This window comes from Lemur catta, chromosome X, assembly GCF_020740605.2.
Source record: "Lemur catta isolate mLemCat1 chromosome X, mLemCat1.pri, whole genome shotgun sequence".
Classification (NCBI taxonomy): domain Eukaryota; kingdom Metazoa; phylum Chordata; class Mammalia; order Primates; family Lemuridae; genus Lemur; species Lemur catta.
Genome location: NC_059155.1, coordinates 59,555,036 through 59,575,442, shown reverse-complemented (window position 1 = coordinate 59,575,442; position 20,407 = coordinate 59,555,036). Strand labels below are relative to the sequence as shown.

The following is a 20,407-nucleotide window of genomic DNA, read 5'->3' as shown; positions in this document are numbered from 1 at the left end:
GATCTCCTTGACACTTTTGTCAGAGATCAGTTGACCATATATGTATGGGTCTATTTCTAGACTGTATTTTGTTCTGTATATATCTTTACGAAAGTACCACACTGTCTTGAGAACTGTAACTTTATAATAAGTCTTGAAATTAGGCAGTGTAAATCTTCTTTTTTCTTCCTTTTCAAAATTGGTTTGGCTATTCTAGATCATTTTAATTTCCATATGAATTTTAGAAGTGGCTTGTTAATTTTAATTATTGAATTTCTTGTTTTATTGATTGTGATCATTGTTGTTTATAATGCATCTATTTTAAGGAACCTACTGAGATTATTTTCTTTGTGCCTTAGTATATGATCAATTGTTGTGAATAGTCTATGTGCACTTGAGAAAAAGTATATTCTTTATGGTCATGGTATAGTGTTCAATATATATACATCCAAAAGATCCACCTTACTGGTTATGTAGTTTAGGTATTTTATGTCATTATGTTAAAGCCCAACCAGGTTCATTGCCTGCTGCTCAAGAGGAAGCCGATACACTGAGACAGCATAATAGGACCGATTTATTTGCAAGAATAAACTTTAGTATCATTATACTTGGCCTGATTATTTTCATAAAGTGCAGTAAGAATAATTATTGGCCATATAGGCTTTCTTTTTTAATTGGCTTTGCTGGAAATTTTTCATAAGGAATCTTGGGTTAGCCTAGAAAGCCTCTCAAGTCAAGCCAAGGATTTATCTGTGCTTTTATTTTATTTATTTTTTTGAGATAGAGTCTCACTGTGTTGCCCCAACTAGAGTACAGTGGTGTCATCATAGTTCACTGCAACCTCAAACTCCTGGGCTCACATGATCCTCCTGCCTCAGCCTCCCAAGTAGCTGGGACAAGAGGCGCACACCACCACGCCTGGCTAATTTTTTCTATTTTTAGTAGAGATGGGGACTCACTCTTGCTCAGGCTGATCTGGAACTCCTGACCTCAAGCAATCTTCCCCCCTCAGCCTCCCAGAGTGCTAGGATTAGAGGCGTGAGCCACTGTACCCAGCCTTATCTGTGCTTTAAAATACCTGTATGAATTGGGTCTATTTCTCTTTTCTCAAGGTCCCAAAGTAACTTTGGGTTCCTGGACCTGTCAGAAAGTGACATTCTTTATGTACCACAGATCTGTAAATGTTATAGATGAGGTACAAGGCCAGTTTTTCGGAGGGGTTTTTATTGACCTTATAATGTTAACCTTAAATTTTTAATGCAGTCTGGGCACCTCTGACAATATGCCATTCCAGTCAAAGCCTTGGTAAAATATCAGTTGTCTTTTATTGTGTCCTGTTATAGAAGAAAACAGATTTTTTATTGAACTTATGCAAATAGCTATATTGCCATAAATTAAGAATACTCACAAATAGTTTTCAAATTCTGGATAAATCAAGTAGAGAGAAAAATAAATGCTTCATATTTTGCTTATAAATACATACTTTGTTTAAGCTATAAATAGCTTGAAAGAAGGAAAAAAGTTTTTTCGACTTCTGGAAAACAAAACACAAAAAGAATCAGCAATGTTTCAAGCAAAAATTCATAAAAAATGTTGGTCCCATGTAATTAATTTCTGTTCTGTCTGAAGTTGAATTAGCAATAGTCATGGATGCATCAGCTTTTTAATTAAAGTCCTGGGTTTGTTTTGTTTTAGTCCAGTGGTATATAATTTCCAAAGTTATTAGAAACCTGTATTCAAGAGAACTTGTCAGTCCTTTCTATGACTTTTCTTGAAGAAGCAAACTTTGGACTGTAGCCAGTTAAAAATCCACTTTTTTGAGAAGAATCAAAGTAAAATAATAACTGTTTATGAATGACAAATGTCTTAGAATAGCTGTGGTTAAAGAGACAATTGACAAAGAAAGTTCGTTATTTTTGTGGTGTACAACAATTTAAGATAATAACCATAATTATTACTGATAATATACACCAAGACATATCAGTATTCTGGGAATCTCATACAATGTTGGAACATATATTAATGATGTTTATGTAAATATAACCCAAAGAAAGGTAAATATCATTTCATATTTTACAATGCTTCCTGTACGATTTTAACATTCCAAATAAGCCTGATATGTCTCTCTTAGACATTCAGTGGCCCGAATATTTAAAAAGCTAGTTTTAGGTCAAAAGACTGAATTTAGAATTTTGATTTTGGAAAGTTTCAAATATCAAAGGTTTAAAACACTTACTGTCATAAAACACCTGTTGTCATAGAGCAGGATCACAGGGTACTATAAAATTGTAGACATTCATTTAGCCAAAGTGATAATTTAAAAATTTTAAAAAGCAAAAACCTTACTCTTTGATAAAGAGGAGACTCAGTTTCCCAAACAATCATAAAACCGAGTAGAGACAAACAAAAAGACAGGCTAAAAAGAGATAAACTGAATCTCTCTCTCCGCCTCTTTTTTTTGCAGTTTATTTAAAAGGTGAGCAAAAATCTTTTGTTATTATTATAGTATATGAAAATCTTGTTCAAAAGAGAATACCAAATTTTACCTTTGCATTAGTGTATTATTAATGATAAAGTTAATTTTAATAAAAAACTTATAAACAGATCTAATTTTAAATAATTTGATAAGTTGATATTTTTATAAACCTTTTATAACCTTAATCATATAAAAACTTTTATATCTATTTAGTTTTTTTTTTTTTTTTTTTTTTTTTTTGAGACAGAGTCTCACTTTGTTGCCCAGGCTAGAGTGAGTGCTGTGGCATCAACCTAGCTCACAGCAACCTCAGACTCCTGGGCTTAAGCGACCCTACTGCTTCAGCCTCCCGAGTAGCTGGGACTACAGGCATGCGCCACCATGCCCGGCTAATTTTTTTGTATATATATTTTTAGTTGGCCAGATAATTTCTTTTCTATTTTTAGTAGAGACGGGGTCTCACTCTTGCTCAGGCTGGTCTCGAACTCCTGACCTCGAGCGATCCACCCGCCTCGGCCTCCCAGAGCTAGGATTACAGGCGTGAGCCACCGCGCCCGGCCTCTATTTAGTTTTAATTATTAATTTATTTAATTTAAAACAATTTAAAAAATCTGTAAATTGGACAAAATTACCTTTTCTAAAAAAACTATATTTTTATGTCTTCTTACAACCCTTTTTATTTAAACAATCTTATTTTTCTTATATATTTTACATATAGAATTGTTTTTCTTATATCTAGTAGTTTTCATTACATGTATTAATTATAATGCCAAGTCTTAGAAAAATCTGGGAAGTTATAGTAACTTTGAACTGTTGTCAGTCCCCAATTTTTATTAGCACATCTACATATAGTTTTCTATATAGTATAAAAATAAGATGTTGAAGTATAATAATTAATGTTTTATCATTTCATCTTATAAATAACTCATATATTTTATGATTATTCTCTTTAACTTAACGTAATATGGCTTTAAGATTTTAAATTACTGAAGAGAAACTACAACACATATACCATCCCTAATGTCTTCACCAGTCCTCTTAGGTCTCAAGTAGCTATGTGGCAGCCAAGATGACTATGAAGGACAAGGCTTGTCTGTGTCATCAATTTGTATCCCAGGTGCAGAGTTCAAGGTAGAAGATGGGATGCCTGGAGGATGTAACCTCTCCCTCATAGCCAGGAGGTGAAGCTGGGGCAGGGAAGAAGGGGCCACATTAGGGTAGACTGTGCCTTGTAGCTGCTGGACTGGGCACCGAGAACATGTCCCCAGGCCTCACCATGGCCACCTGTCCAGACTCCAGAATCCAGAGGCTCAAAACCAAAACTATAAACTTACAGTCAAGTCCAGCAAGTATTAAAAATATTACAGAAGCAGCAGTTTTATGACCTTAAAACATTTAGACTTTAATAACAATTTTAAAACTAGTTTTATTTGCCAAGGATTATTAAAGTCACATGAACTAAAAGGCATTTGAGTTAGTTTTTATTTTCCTGATAACATATTTGATTTAAGTGCTTATTTTTTTTGAGACAGAGTCTCACTCTGTTGCCTGGGCTAGAGTGCCCTGGTGTCAGCCTAGCTCACAGCAACCTCAAACTCCTGGGCTCAAGCAATCCTCCTGCCTCAGCCTCCTGAGTAGCTGGGACTACAGGCATGTGCCACCATGCCCAGCTAATTTTTTCTATATATTTTTAGTTGTCCAGCTAATTTCTTTCTATTTTTAGTAGAGCTGGGGTCTCCCTCTTGCTCTGGCTGGTCTCGGACTCCTGAGCTCACAGGATCCTCCCGCCTCGGCCTCCCAGAGTGCTGGTATTACAGGCGTGAGCCACCGCGCCCGGCCTAAGTGCTTATTTTTTAAGCCAATTAATTTATAGTTCTTTTATATATTTTGGTGGTAAAATATCATATACACCTGACATATATAGACACATAGACATACAGACAGAAGCAGATCTTACAGCTTTTATAAGGAATTTTTATTTGCTGGCTTTTAAATATATGTATACATATTTTTACTCAGACTATTAATCTTTTAATTACCTATTTTATTGCTGTAAGCAAATGTTAGCTAGGCAACAATTTGCCTTTTAAAATGATGACTCTTAGGTGAAACAGGCAGAAAATTTATATCTCAAAAGCACAGAGCTAAGACTTTAGGCCTGAATGTTGTACCATCATTTGCTCATACCAAGGAAGAAAAAGGTTGTATGTAAAGTCCCAGCTAAGACAAGGTGGCCAGGAAAAGTACCCTAAACGAAGGTAAGAATTGTCATATAAATTTGGAACAATGGTAAGAGTTTCTAGTGACTCAGTTCCCTCCCTCAGATACTCTTATAAATGGAAATTTCCTTTATAGATATAAATTTCTTCTTTTATTTTTATATTTTATTTTATTTTTTGAGACAAAGTTTTGCTCCATTGCCCAAGGCTAGAGTGCTGTGGCGTCAGCCTAACTCACAGCAACCTCCAACTCCTGGGCTCAAGCGATCCTCCTGCCTCAGCCTCCCGAGTAGCAGGGACTAGAGGTGTATACCACCACTCCTGGCAAGACTCTGTCTCAAAAAAATAAAAAATAAAGAAATTTGCTCAAACAAACTCAGAGGCCTCAAAACACAAACCCGTGGAGCTTCGGAATCCGAGAAAGAACTTATCCATGATCCCCAGTTGCTGCAAGAGAGCAATGGACACAGTGGGCCCGGTGAGTACTCGTGTGGTCACTCAGTGCTCCTGGGGGTCTCTGGGAGCTCTGTTTCAGAACCCACTGCTGACATCATCTGTTAAAAGAAAAATCTTTACATTTAACAGATTAAATTAAATTTAACAGAGTTTAATTAAGCAAAGAATGATTCATGAATTGGGCAGCCCCTGAACCACAACAGGTTCAGAGAGACTCAGCACTGCCGTGTGTGGAAAAGGATTCATGGACAGAAAAGGGAAAGTGAGGTACAGAAACAGCTGGATTGGTTACAGCTCAGTGTTTGTCTTATTTAAACACAATTGGAACAGTTGGCCACCTATGATTGGCCAAAACGCAGTGATCAGCAAAGAGGAAGGAGTAGGGAGGCATGAAGGTAACTGCAGCAGACTCTAGCTTGGGACAAGCAACTGACATTTTTGCTTTGGAACTTTTTAGCTAAAGTACCCTTTTGAGTGAAACTGATAAGCCTTAACCAAGGTTATAATTTAATCAAGGAAGCAAGAGGTGTCTCCAAAGGGGTGGAAAATAGTTTTCACGAGATCCACAAAAGTTACAAAAACAGATCAACGAAAGGAAAGTCTCACTAGCCATAAACTGGGTGTGACTCACATTTTTGTCCAGCCATATTTTCTAAGGTCTCAGCTTCTCAGCTAACTATTTATCTATAAATGTCTAAAAGGCCCACATGCCTCTACAGAATATAGGAAATCAAACGCTGTGCACAGAAGGGCAATAAATGGCAAAAGTTACACAAATACCAAACCAGAATAGGCTCATTTCCTGCCTGGGAGTCAAACACTGGCTGCTGAGGGGAAAGCAGGGGACTTTAATCAGTAGGCTGCCAGGTAAATTGGCCTTGCTGTCATTTCCACAGGGGCAGCATACAAGGATTTTTATCTTTGTTTTAGATCAGATATTTGCTCTTCAGTTTTGTCAAGAGAATTTTTAAGGCTAGCCATGAAATTGTTATCTGTTTTCCTTTTAGTTTTATCTTTTCATAAATACAAATAAGGCAATTGTTGGAATAAGAGATCTCTAATATATATATATATATATATATATATTTTAATGAAGTCATATTTGGGAGAAAGTAAAAAATTAAAAAAAATAAAATATATATATTTTTAAAAATTGTGGAGTCTTTTTAAAGGATCCATGTTCGGCCATGAAATGTCTTTTGGTAATTAGGAAGGTTTGTAGTTTTATACTAGTGGTTACCTGTGGTTAAAACTTTTTATAGTGCCCCTAGTCAACCTTTTTTTCCCTTCATCTTTTACCATTTGATTTATTTCTCACCTGTTACTTGTCCAGCAGTCAATGATCTTATTCAGTTTTTCCCTTTTTCTCTCCTCACATTTGCAGTTGCATTTTTTTCTACCTTGTCACAACATTTCCTGCAACGCATGCCCCCAGCCTTTTTTAGCTTTAGTTTTACAATTAAATATATGGAATGCTCACTGTCAGTACTTCTGCCAAAATTTTCCGAGTCATTGTTTTTGGTTGGATGAAGCCAATCCTTTAGTATACTTCTGCCCAGCAGAACTTCTTGCAGTGCTGGGAATGTTCTCTATCTATGCTATCCAGTACTGTCACTGGCCACATGTGGAAACTGAACACTGGAAATGTGCCTGGTATGACAGAGGAACTGAATTTTTTTTTTTTTTTGAGACAGAGTCTTGCTTTGTTGCCCAGGCTAGAGTGAGTGCCGTGGCATCAGCCTAGCTCACAGCAACCTCAAACTTCTGGGCTTAAGCGATCCTCCTGCCTCAGCCTCCCGAGTAGCTGGGACTACAGGCATGCGCCACCATGCCCGGCTAATTTTTTCTATATAGATTTTTAGTTGGCCGTATAATTTCTTTCTATTTTTAGTAGAGACGGAGTCTCGCTCTTTCTGAGGCTGGTCTCGAACTCCTGACCTCGAGCGATCCACCCACCTCGACCTCCCAGAGTGCTAGGATTACAGGCGTGAGCCATGAATTTTTTAAAAATTTTTTAAGGGGAGCAGCGAGGAAGGAGGTTCCATTTCGTTTTTTTTTTTTTTTTTTTTTTTTGGGACAGAGTCTCACTCTATCACCCTGGGTGGAGTGCAATGGTGTCATCATAGCTCACTGTAACCTCAGACTCCTGGGCTTAAGGGATCCTCCTGCCTCAACCTTCCAAGTAGCTGGGACTACTGGTATGTGCCACCATGCCTGGCTAATTTTTCTATTTTTAGTAGAGATGGGGTCTTACTGTTGTTCAGGCTGGTCTTGAACTCCTGACCTCAAGTGATCCTCCCACCTTAGTCTCCCAGAGTGCTAGGATTACAGGAGTGAGCCACCATGCCCGGTTGGAACTAAATTTTTTATTTTATTCTATTTTAATCCAAGTTTAAATTTAAATTGCCACATGTGGCTAGTGGCTATCATATTGGACAGTATAGCTCTAGTGAATTCCTTAGGAGGGGCACAAGGGTTCTGGCACATTCAAAACTTTTTCTGTGTCCTTGAAAATTGAAAGGTGTCTTGGCTGAATATAATTTCTGTCTTTCTTAAGTTTCTTGAAAATGTTGTTCTATTATTGCCTTGATTTGTGTGTTTTTTGTTTTTTGAGAAATCTGATGCCAATCTAATTCTCTTGCCTTTTATGTTATTTCATTGTTGTTTTGCCTGGAGGCCCTAAGGGATTTTCTTTCTTTCTTTTTAAAGTCTAATAGTTTTATTAGGATCTCAGAGTTGATAACTTCAAGTCAGTTTTCCTTGGTACCCAGGGGGCCCTTTGATTGTGTAGACTCAAAACTTCTTTTATTTCTGCAGAGTTTTCTTAGGTTAAAGTTTCAAATATCAGTTATATTCCATTGTTTTGATTTTCATCTTCAGGGTCAGCAACCATATGTGTGTTTGGCCTCCTTTGCCTGTCTTCATTTCACCCACTTTCTCTCTATTTTTAGTTTATCATATTTTGTTTCTCTTTGTTGTTTCCTTGCTTTTCTTCAATGACCCTTATTAAGTTTTTATTTGAATCTCTTCTCCTTTGGGCAACATGTCATTTTGTATTTCTTTCTGATATGATTTGATTGTTTTATTTCTTTTCTGAGTTCAGTTGATTCTCATTTCTTCCTCTTTTTGTCCATTTCTGTTCTTAGTTTTTATATTTCTGAGTCAAGCTATTTTTCTGATTCTCAGATGCTTATGTGAGGATATTTAATTTGGTTTTCTTCATCTTCTTGGTTGGTTTTTTCAGAAAAATTCCCATCAACAGAAAAGTTTTTATTTGCATTTTCTGATATTTTCAGTTTTTCATTTTTAGAGATGGGTTCTCACTCTGTTGCCCAGGCTGGAGTGCAGTGTTATGATCTCAGCTCACTGCAGCCTCAAATTTTTGGGCTCAGGCGATCTTCCTGTCTCAGCTTCCTGAGAGCTGGGACTACAGCACATGCCACCACACTTGGCTAGTGTTTTCTATTTTTTTGTAGAGATGGGATCTCACTATGTTGCCCAGGCTGGTCTTCAACTCCTGGCCTCAAGCACTCTTCTTGCCTTGGCCTCCCAGAGTGCTGGGATTACAGGCATGAGCCACTGCACTTGGCCTAGTTTTTCATTCTATGAATATCTATGTGTTTTTAGATTGATACCTAAGTATTTAATTTTTGTAAATGGTATGTTTTTTTTAAATCAATATCCAATTGTAGATTGCTTGTGTCTAGAAATATGATTGACTTTTATATGTTGACTTTGTATTCTGGCATCTTGCTTGGGGTTTCTTTGTAGATTTCTTGGGATTTTCTACATATATAATCATGTAGTGTGAGAATAGGGACAGTTTCACTTCTTCTTTTCCAATCTGTTGTATGCATTTTATTTCCTTTTCTTGCCTGATTTCACCAAGTAGGACTTCCAGCATGATTTTGAATAGGATTGGTAAAAATGGACATCCCTTGCCTTGTTTCTTATCTTATAGGTAAAGCATTTAGTCTTTTTCATTAAATATAATGTTACAGCTGGGCAGGCACTACTCAGGAGGTAGGTGGGAGAATCACTTCAGCCCAGGCATTTGAGAGAGAGCGCGAGTGCCGAATCCTAACCACTAGACCACCAGGGAGCGACACAGGCCAGGCATTTGAAACCAGACTGCTCAACATAGCAAGAATCCATCTTTTAAAAAAGTATTAAAAAAATTAGCCAAGCATGGTGGTGGGCGCCTGTAGTCCCAGCTACTTGGGAGGCTGAGGCAGGAGGATCACTTGAGCCCAATAGCTCGAGATTACAGTGAGCTATGATCACCTCACTGCACTCCAGCCTGGGTGACAGAGTGAGATTTCATCTCTTTAAAAAAATGTTAGATATAGGTTTTTGGTAGATGCTCTGTATCAGATCAAGAGGTAAAAGAAGTTCCCTTCTATTCCTAGTTTGATGCAAGTTTTTGTTAGGAATGGATGTTAAATTTTGCCAAATACCCTTTCTATATCAATTGATAAGATCATATGGTTTTTCTTTAGTTCCTTAATATGATGAATTATACTGATTTTTTAAAATGTTGAGCCAGACTTGCATTCACTGGGTAAACCTCAGCTGACAGTGCTGTGTGTTTTTATATGTTGTTCAACTTGGTTTGCTGTATTTGTTGAGGCTTTTAAATTCTATGTTTATGAGGGATATTGGACTGCAGTTTTCTTTTTTGTTGTCATGTCTTTGTCTGGTTTGGTATCAGCATAATGGTGTCCTCATAAAAAGAGTTAAGAAGTAGTCTCATCTAGAAAATAGGTGGAGGGATTATGTAGAATTGATATGTTCCTTATATATTTGGTAGAATTTACCAGTGAAACCATCTAGGCCTGGGAACTTCTTTTTTGGAAGGTTTTAAACTATGAATCCAGTTTCTTTCTTTTTTTTTTTTTTTTTGTGAGACAGAGTCTCGCTCTGTTGCCCAGCTAGAGTGAGTGCCGTGGCATCAGCCTAGCTCACAGCAACCTCAAACTCCTGGGCTCAAGTGACCCTACTGCCTCAGCCTCCCGAGTAGCTGGGACTACAGGCATGCGCCACCATGCCCGACTAATTTTTTCTATATATATTTTTAGTTGGCCAGATAATTTCTTTCTATTTTTAGTAGAGACAGGGTCTTGCTCTTGCTCAGGCTGGTCTCGAACTCCTGACCTCGAGCGATCCACCCGCCTCGGCCTCCCAGGGTGCTAGGATTACAGGTGTGAGCCACCACGCCAGGCCCCCGTTTCTTTAATAGATATTCCTTTAATTTATCTATTTCTTTTTGGGTGAGTTTTGGTATTTTGTGTATTTGATGGAATTGGTCTTTTTCATCTAAGTTGTTGAATTTATGTTCATGGTGGTCTCTTATTCTCATTTTAATGTCTATGGTATACATAGTGATATCTCCTCTTCTACTTCTGATATTGATAATTTGTGTCTATTTTTTCCTTGGGTGGTTTGGCTAGAAGTTTATCAATTTTGTCAATCAGTTTCAAAAAATTAACTCTTGGTGTCATTGATTTATCTCTATTATTTTTCCTATTTTCAGTTTACTGGTCTTTTATATCTATTTTTTGATTTGAGACAGAGTCTTGCTCTTTTGCCTGGGCTAGAGTGCTGTGGCATCATCATAGCTCGCTGTAACCTCCAACTTCTGGGCTTAAGTGAACCTCTTGCCTCAGCCTCCCAAGTAGCTGAGAATACAGGCACACATCACCATACCTGCTTGAGTTTTTCATAGAGATGGGGTCTTTCTATGTTGCCCAGGCTGGTCTTAAATTCCTGGGCTCAAGCAATCCTCCCACCTCAGCCTCCCAAAGTGCTGAGATTACAGGTGTGAGCCACCGTGCCTGGGCCATCTCTTGTCTGTATTATTTCCTTTCTTCTGCTTGGTTTGAGTTTATTTTACTCCCTTCTCTAGTTTTGTAAAGAATAAGCTTAGATTGGGCCTGGCGTGGTGGCTCACGCCTGTAATCCTAGCACTCTGGGAGGCCAAGGTGGGAGGATCGCTCGAGGTCAGGAGGTCAAGACCAGCCTGAGCAAGATCGAGACCCCGTCTCTACCAAAAATAGAAAGAAATGATCTGGACAGCTAAAAATATATAGAAAAAATTAGCTTGGCATGGTGGTACATGCCTGTAGTCCCAGCTACTCAGGAGGCTGAGGCAGGAGGATCGCTTAAGCCCAGGAGTTTGAGGTTGCTGTGAGCTAGGCTGATGCCATGGCACTCACTCTAGCCTGGGCAACAAAGCGAGACTCTGTTCCCCCCCCCCAAAAAAAAGAATAAGCTTAGATTTCAGTTGATTTCAGAGCTTTTTTTTCTCTTTTTTACTGTAAGCATTTGTTGCTATAAATTTCCATCTCAGTACTACTTTAACTGTATCTCACAAATATTCATGTGTTGTATTTTTATTTTCTTTTAGTTCAAAATATTCCTAATTTACCTTGAGACTTCCTTTTAGGACCTTGCATTATTTAGAAATGTATTTTTTAGTTTCCAAATATTCAGGGATTTTCCAGCCATCTTTCTATTATTGATTTCTAGTTTAATTCCATTATGATCAAAGAACATTCTTTGTTTCAGTTCTTTAAATTTGTTGAGGTTTGTTTTGTGATCCATGATATGGGCTAGCTTGGTGATAGCCCATGTGTACTTGAAGAAACTATCTATTCTGTCTGGGTTTTTTTTTTCTTTTTTTTTTTTGAGACAGAGTCTCACTCTGTTGCCCAGGCTAGAGTGCCATGGCGTCACCCTAGATCACAGCAACCTCAAACTCCTGGGCTCAAGCAATCCTCCTGCCTCAGCCTCCCAAGTAGCTGGGACTACAGGCATGCGCCACCATGCCCGGCTAATTTTTTCTATATATATTTTTTAGTTGGCCAGATAATTTCTTTCTATTTTTAGTAGAGACGGGGTCTCACTCTTCCTCAGGCTGGTCTCGAACTCCTGACCTGGAGCGATCCACCGGCCTTGGCCTCCCAGAGTGCTAGGATTACATGTGTGAGCCACCGTGCCCGGCCTCTGTCTGGTTTTGAGTGGGGTATTTTGCAAAGTCAATTGGTTGACTGGTGGTGTTCAGTTTTTCTGTATCTTGGCTGATTTTTTGCATACTAGTTCCTCTTATTACTGAGAGAGATCTTGAAGTCTCTAGCCATAATTGTGGATTTGTCCAATTCTTCCAGTTCTCTTAGTTTTTCTTCATGTATTTGTATTTATTTATTTATTTTTGAGACAGAGTCTCACTTTGTTGCCCAGGCTAGAGTGAGTGCCGTGGCGTCAGCCTAGCTCATAGCAACCTCAAACTCCTGGGCTTAAGCGATCCTCCTGCCTCAGCCTCCCGAGTAGCTGGGACTACAGGCATGCGCCAGCATGCCTGGCTAATTTTTTTCTATATATATTTTTAGTTGGCCAGATAATTTCTTTCTACTTTTAGTAGAGACGGGGTCTTGCTCTTGCTCAGGCTGATCTCGAACTCCTGACCTCGAGCGATCCACCCGCCTCGACCTCCCAGAGTGCTAGGATTACAGGCGTGAGCCACCGTGCCTGGCCTTTCTTCATGTATTTTGAAGCTCTGTTATTAGGTGCCATCTCTCCCAAACTGCAGCCCCTGGGGGCTCCCTGCTCCTATGCTCTGGCTGGAGAGTTGGGGCTTTATTCTCTTCACTTGGGTACTCACAGTTTCCCAACTAGGTCTTCCCTTGGTGCCAACCAGGCAAGATTAAAAAAAAAAAAGCAATGGGGGGCGGTCTTTCCCACATTCTTCTGACCATTAATCCTCTGGTCAAAGAAAAGGACTCCTTTCCCTTTGAGTCTGAGGAGCCTGCTACTGCAAGGTTGCAGCTTAGGGACTGGGACTTCCCTGGGGGTAGGACTACAGGCGAAAAAGAAAAAGACAGAGGATTTCTCCTGTTCTCTCCATCCCAAAGCAGGGCTCCTTCTCTTTCCTGAGACCAGAAACAGAGATCTTCTCTTAGCTTTTCAAGATAAGGGAGGTAAGTGATTGTGCTCTTATCTTCTACTTTACATTGGAAATGTCACTCTTACTTGAAACTGTCTCCTCTCTTCCTTTCCAAGACTCTGTTCTGGTTTTAGTCCTACCATTCAAAAATTTGCTTTGCAATTTTCATGGCATATTGATGTCCCCTCAGACTCTGTACTTGGTGCTTTTCTCAAACTATCCAATTTTCTCTTTTAGCTATCCAAGTTATTCTCGTGGTTTCTGCTGGTACTGAAATAATCTTGCCTCCAAAACCCTGGTCTCTCCTAACCTTCTCTCCTGAGCTTCAGCTGGACATGTTCCATAAACACTCCAAGATCTAACTCAGTTTTTCCTCTGTCAACCCATTGTCTCTCCTGTTTTGCTAATCTCCAGCCTTAACCCAGCTGCTCCTGAAGTTACCTGGGGAGCAATAGTCTGTCCCTTTCTCCCACTTGACAGTATTTCTGTATTGTTTATAAATATAAATATATTGTGGATGGTCAGAAAATAGTCCGGTGGTGTACGGAATCAAGTATTTTGGAGACTGATGATCTATAGGGAAGAAAAAGTTGAGAATCCCTCTACTGTCAGGCCCCCGAATGTCTCTATAGTCCTTTATCTCATTACAGCCTGCAGCACAATTTTCTTTTCATACTGTGCCATATGTAGTTCTGTGAAATCGCCGTGTGTGTTTTGTGTCTTCCTGTGTTTCCTCACGCTATCACTCCATATTCATGAAGGAAATGACGTTTTTGTAGAAGGATTCAAAGCTTTGCCTCCTTACGTGAAGTGCAGTCTGATGACACCAAGTGAGATTCAGTTCCATTTTGTGTGAAATTCGGTCCCAGTGCTCTGTCCCATGCCCAGTGTCTCTCCTGTGCATGAGCTCTCCGAGAGCAGGCCCCGTGGCATCTTCATTTTTATTTCCCCAGCAACTTGCACAGGTCCAGGCACATAATGTTGACTCAGTATTCTAGTAGTTTTTTCTTCATGAATTAATAAATTAACATAATAGTAGGGTCCCCCCCAGAAAGCATAATATCAAGCAAGACACAGAGTCAGGTACCCAGTGTAGCTCTTTCTAGTCTACCCTTAACAGGGCACCACTGAGAGGATTAGTTCCCACACACTTTTTCTATGCAACCCATTCTGATCTTTGCAGATTGTTTTTACAGGGATCCGTGTCATTTGAGGACGTGGCTGTGGATTTCACCCGACAGGAGTGGCACAGACTGGACCCTGCTCAAAGAACCATGCATAAGGATGTGATGCTGGAGACCTACAGCAACCTGGCATCTGTGGGTGAGGATGACTGTCCATGTAACTCCTGGGAGCATGTGTTTCCTTTCTTGGTTGCTGTAATATGTGCAGCCTCTGTAGAGTTTAATGATATTTTAGTTTCAGATTCAAGGGTCACAGATGACTGATCAGTTTAGAGCACCAGGAAGAATGTGTGTGTTCTCACCTCCCCAATGAAAGGTTTAAATGGGCCCCCTTCCTTGTGCAGCTCATGAAGATGCACCTTCCTCTTCCATCAGAGGCCCTAAAGCTCAGACAACTTGGCCCACGTCCTGTGCCATTTCCCATTAACAGGCCTCTGCGTGGCCAAACCAGAGATGATCTTCAAGTTGGAGCGAGGAGAAGAGCTATGGATATTAGAGGAGGAATCCTCTAGCCATGGTTACTCAGGTGAGTGAGCAAGATCAGACATAAGGAAAATAGGAGAAATAAGATCCCATTAAATCAGGTCAAATGTTATCCTCATGCAACATTTTCCAGGAATCTCTTTTTAGAGGTCCTAGCTCTTTGAAAATAAGGACAGAAGGTGTACATGTTTCAGATACCAAAATCACACATATTAATATTACACTCAAACTTCAGTGCTCTCTCCCATTTTATCTTGAGTTTTATAAAGTTATTTACTGCTCCTGTTTATCTCTGCCTCATCTTACACATTTACTCTTCCTTTCCTCCATTGCTTTGGATGCCTTCTGTTATCAGGCATGCATTCATTCATTTAATCATCTGCAAAACTTTAAATGAGTATCACTGTATGCTGGTCACATTCCAGGTGTGGGGATCCAGCAGTGAATAAAGTGCTATCTCTATTCTCTTAGAGCTTGCAATATAGTAAGGGAAAGTGAACAGAAACAAACAAATACATAATATGTTTGGTGGTGAAAAGAAAATGTAAGGTAAGAAGGATAGACTAGACTGTGATGTGTACTTTTAGGTAATGTGGTCAGGGAAGGCTTTTTAGTGAGGTTAGCAATAGTGCACAAATTTCAGTACAGTAAGAGAGTCAGAGCCATGTAGATTTTGAGTATTCTGGGCAGAAGGAACTGTAAGTACCAAGCCTAGTCTGAGTGATATGTCCTAGGACTGGCAAAGAGGCCAGGGTGAGAGAGGGTGAGAGTGTTGAGAGGTGATATCAGAGAGTTAGCAAGGGGCCAAATTATGTAGGGTTTTAAAGTTGTGTTCAGGAGTTTAATTTTATACTGTGACAAGGGAAACTCTTTTGGGGTTTTATGTGAAAGAGTGATATGCTCTGATTTGTTTTTAAAGGATCTCTCTCACTGCTGTGTGGCAATAGTTCTGTTGGGGATAATGTCCTCAGGCATGATAACAACCTTCTTCAGCATCAGAAAATTCCAACTTTGGATCAAAATGTTGAATATAATGGATTTGGGAAAGGCTTCCATGAGAAAACAGGCTTCGTTAGATATAAAAGAACACATATAGGAGATAAAAACTTTGAATGTCATGAATGTGGGAAAGCTTATTGCAGGAAATCAAACCTCATTGAACATCTGAGAATACACACAGGGGAGAGACCCTATGAATGTGGTGAATGTGCAAAAACCTTCAGTGCAAGATCATACCTCATTGCTCATCAGAAAACTCACACAGGGGAGAAACCCTTTGAATGTAATGAATGTGGGAAATCTTTTGGCAGGAAGTCACAACTCATTCTACATCGGAGAACACACACAGGAGAGAGACCCTATGAATGTACTGAATGTGGGAAAACCTTTTCTGAGAAGGCAACCCTCACGATTCATCAGAGAACTCACACAGGGGAGAAACCCTATGAATGTGGTGAATGTGGGAAAACATTTCGTGTAAAGATATCCCTTACTCAACACCACAGAACTCACACAGGGGAAAAACCCTATGAATGTGGGGAATGTGGGAAAAATTTCCGTGCAAAGAAGTCCCTAAATCAACATCAAAGAATTCACACAGGTGAGAAACCCTATGAGTGTGGTGAATGTGGGAAATTCTTCCGAATGAAGATGACTCTCAATAATCATCAAAGAACTCACACCGGTGAAAAGCCCTATCAGTGTAATGAATGTGGGAAGTCTTTCAGGGTCCACTCATCTCTTGGGATCCATCAGAGAATTCACACAGGAGAGAAACCTTATGAATGTAATGAGTGTGGCAATGCCTTCTATGTGAAAGCACGCCTCATTGAACATCAGAGAATGCATTCAGGAGAGAAACCCTATGAATGTAGTGAATGTGGAAAAATCTTCAGTATGAAGAAATCCCTCTGTCAACACCAAAGGACTCACACAGGAGAGAAACCTTATGAATGTAGTGAATGTGGAAATGCTTTCTATGTGAAAGTACGCCTCATTGAACATCAGCGAATTCACACAGGAGAGAGACCCTTTGAATGTCAAGAATGTGGGAAAGCTTTCTGCCGGAAAGCACACCTCACAGAACATCAAAGAACTCACATGGGCCGGCCCTTGCCTTGCACCATGGAGAAAACCTCTCCCTGAAGACTCCCCTAGCCACTGGATCAAGCTTCTTGGGGCATCTGATCACCAGGGCACACAAAGTGTGCCTATAACAATTTGACACCTACATTTGTGCCAGAATATGTCCTGATCCCCTTAGGGGATAGCTCATTGTTGTTTTCATTTGGATTTCCCTAGTTAGTGATGAGATTGAACATCTTATCTGTTGATCAGCCATTGGGTTTTTTCTTCTGTGCACTGACTGTTCATATCCTTTGCTCATTGTTTTCTAATGGGCTGTTCATCTTTTACTCTTGGTTTAAATGTTGTTTACTTAATGTATTAGAATATAAAAATCCTTTTTTCCAGTCTTATGTGTTACAAATATCTTCTCTTGGACTGTGGGTAGTTCTTTAATTTTGTCATCTCTTTTCTCCTGCTGATGTTTTATGTTTTAGTATTAATCAGTTTCAAGGTGATAATATTCTCCTACACTTTCCTCTAAAGTTAAGATTTTCCTTTTAACATTTAGAATTTTAATCTCCCATGAAATTTTTTTTGTATAGTATGAAGTTTGTAATATATAATACTATTTTTTCTTTTTAAAACTTTATGTAAATGGGATCACACTCTATTTAAAATTCTGCAGCTTGCCTTTTTCATGTAATGTTACCTTTCCAAGATCTATCCATGTTGATAAACATAGATCTGGTTTATGCATTTATCCCTCCCACTCCCCTAGTGTAAGACATTTGTATTGTTTCTGTGTTTAGTGTCTAAACCTTTTTTTTTTTTTGGGTCTACAGTAATTTTGTTGTAACAGAGAAACCAGGCTGCAGTAAGTCTACATGATTAGAGCAGATGGTGGTTATCTTTCCAAAGGGTGAAGCCTGAGCCCAGCTGGTAGCACCCAAAGCCCAGAATATCCTCTTTCCTGGTACTGCCCTGCACTGCCTGACTCATGATGTGAGATGAGTCACTGCACAACCACACTCAAGCAAGGGAGAAGGTCCACCTGGGCAGAGGCAACACCCTGACAGGAGACAATTACACAATCATTGAAGAGGATGCCGAGATAAAGTGCAGTCACCTACTTTCCACTATTCTTTGCCCAGAAAGGGGAGGCTATGGCATGAGCAGAAAATTATGTTCTTCATTCTTAAATAAATCTGATAGGATGGGGTTGTCAGTCAGTCAAGCAGTAGAATGGGATAAAAATCTAGGCTAGTTAAAAATCTTTGTGCCTAAGGAAAAGAACAGCAATGATAAGGAAGAAGAGCGAGTCTTCTCTTTTTCTCAAATAAGAAATAGCATCTTTTATCTTCCTTGCTACAGTGGCAGCAGACTCATTGTAAAACACAATCTCTGCAATATGGTCTATTGATAAGTTTGCTCCATTACAGGAGGACAAACATGAGGCTGACTGTTAATGACAGAACTAGGTCTTCTCTCAAAGCTGCTAATATGTGCTATTTCTCACGAGGAACCCCTTACACCATAATATACTTCAATTAAAGCTTCTGAAATATTGCAATGGCATGATTGACAGGTTTTTTTTGGTGCTATGACTTTCTTGCACATGTAAACTCTTTCAGAAAAGTTGGAAATAAAAGGATAGGAGAGAGTTTGGTTTAGAGCCACAAAGTTCCATATGCCAGCCACAGGTGCCTCTGCCCTATGTCACTGCATGTTCTTTTCTGAGAAACACATCTGATCGCCGAGTGTTATGCGCTGTGGTTGAAGAGATGATCCACACACCACCATCTACCCTCCCTCATGCTCCGTGTGAAGCTCACAACAGCAGAGGCTGGAGACAGAAAGGTTGTCTCTGTTCCTTCGCACCAGGGAATTGCTTGGTGACCTGGTGAATGGCGTGGGCAAGGTAGCCCACGAAGCTGGAGGTAACCCCTGCCACAGAGATGCGGCCATCCTTTGTCATGTAGATGGAGAACTCCTTGGTCAGCCACCCCACCTGTTCAGGTTTTAGCCCTGTGAAACAAAACATGCCAATCTGGTCAGTGATGTGTTGCCAGTTGTGGGAGGAACCCTCCTTCTTGAGCTTAGAGACCAGCTGAGTTCGCATGCCAATGATGCGGTCAGCCATGCCTTTCACTTCTTGCAACCATTGTTTTCGCAAATCCGGGGTGGTCAGAATGGTAGAGGCAATGCAGGCCCCATTGAGAGAAGGGTTGGAATACATGGGACGGATCAAGATCTTCAACTGTGACTCCACCCTTTTGGCTTCATCCACGTCTTTGCAGATCATAGTGAAGGCTCCCGCACGCTCACCATATAAGCCCGTGTTCTTGGCATATGATTGGCAGAGACAAACATTAATGCCCTGTTCAATGAAGTGGCGCATAGCCCAGGCATCCTTGTCACCATCACCGCTGGCAAAGCCTTGGTAGGCCATGTCAAAGAATGCAAAGAGATTCTTTTTCTTCACCACTGCTGCTATTTCCTTCCACTGCTCTGGATGAGGGTCCACTCCTGTGGGATTATGGGCACAGGCATGGAGAAGAACAACACTTTGCTCTGGTATTTTTGAAATGTCCTCCACAGCGCCCTCAAAATCAAAGCCGCAAGTCTTGGGGTCATAGTATCGATAACCTTGTAGTTGCATGCCAGCATCCCTGAAGATGGGTGTGTGATTTCCCCAGGATGGTTTAGGCAGAAAGACATCTCTGCTGAACTTAAAAAATCTTTGCAGAAAACTGGCTCCGATCCTTAAGGCCCCAGTTCCAGAAATGGTCTGCACGGTGACAAACCGGCCACTTTTCAACACTTCGCTCTTCTCACCCAGGGCCAGTTCTGCAGATGCATTGCAAAATTCAGCCAGTCCCCCGATGGGCAGGTATTCCTTATCCAGATTCTTTGCAGCAATCTGGGCCTCTGCCTTGCGGACGCTAGGGAGCACGTATGGCTTTCCGTTATCATCCCAATAGGCACCAACTCCCAGATTCATCTTTTTGCTATTGGTGTCTCTCTTAAAGGCTTGGGTGACTCCCAGGATGGGATCTGGGGGTCCCATTTCCACATGGGCCCACCAGGAGCTGGCTCAGGCAGAGGCTGCGGCGCCGAGGCCTGGGTGGAAGGCATTGGCCATCCTGGAGAGGACGCGGCCGGAGTGCAGCAGGGCCATCGTGGGCGGCAAGAGGGCAGTGGGTGGCTGCGGGACAGACTAGTGTCTAAACCTTTAAGTGGAACTGATGGGTCATAGGGTTTAGGCAATGTGCCAGCTATTAAGCTATTGTGTCCCAGCTCCAAACCCACCTTTCTTGACTATGCTTTTGTGACTCTAAAAACCACCTTTCTGGATTTCCACCTGCTCCTTGTTGAACCTTGCCAATAAGAGATACCAGGGATATGAACTTTGGAGCTGGAGAAGGAAGAAGGAACTTGCTCCTTTTTTTTTCTTTCCTGTTAGCTTTCTATTCATCAAAGTGTCTGCCCAGCATTGTTTCTTCACTTGGGAAGCAGCAGTTCCTTGTCGTAGCAGCCATTTGATCCAGTTTACCATTTTCCAGCACTCGTAGAACCAGCCTTATGGTAACCTGTGCACTCT

At 40.4% G+C, this 20,407-nt stretch overlaps 2 protein-coding genes across 2 annotated transcripts in view; one reads left to right on the top strand and one right to left on the bottom strand.

The window, feature by feature from the left end:
- The window catches only part of ZNF157 (zinc finger protein 157), a 30,360-nt gene extending 13,243 nt beyond the window's left edge, over positions 1-17,117 (top strand). The window contains exons 3-5 of the mRNA XM_045538501.1: positions 14,269-14,395; positions 14,687-14,782; positions 15,659-17,117. Of these exons, the coding sequence (XP_045394457.1) occupies positions 14,269-14,395; positions 14,687-14,782; positions 15,659-16,884 (1,449 nt within the window). The 3' untranslated portion in view covers positions 16,885-17,117. The remainder of the gene's footprint in view (positions 1-14,268; positions 14,396-14,686; positions 14,783-15,658) is intronic.
- Positions 17,118-17,625: 508 nt separating this feature from the next.
- Positions 17,626-19,984, bottom strand: LOC123628641 (aspartate aminotransferase, mitochondrial-like). The gene is given in 1 exon segment (XM_045538500.1): positions 17,626-19,984. A coding segment is annotated over 1 exon segment (1,350 nt). The 3' UTR covers positions 17,626-18,634.
- Between the last annotated feature and the right edge of the window lie 423 nt (positions 19,985-20,407).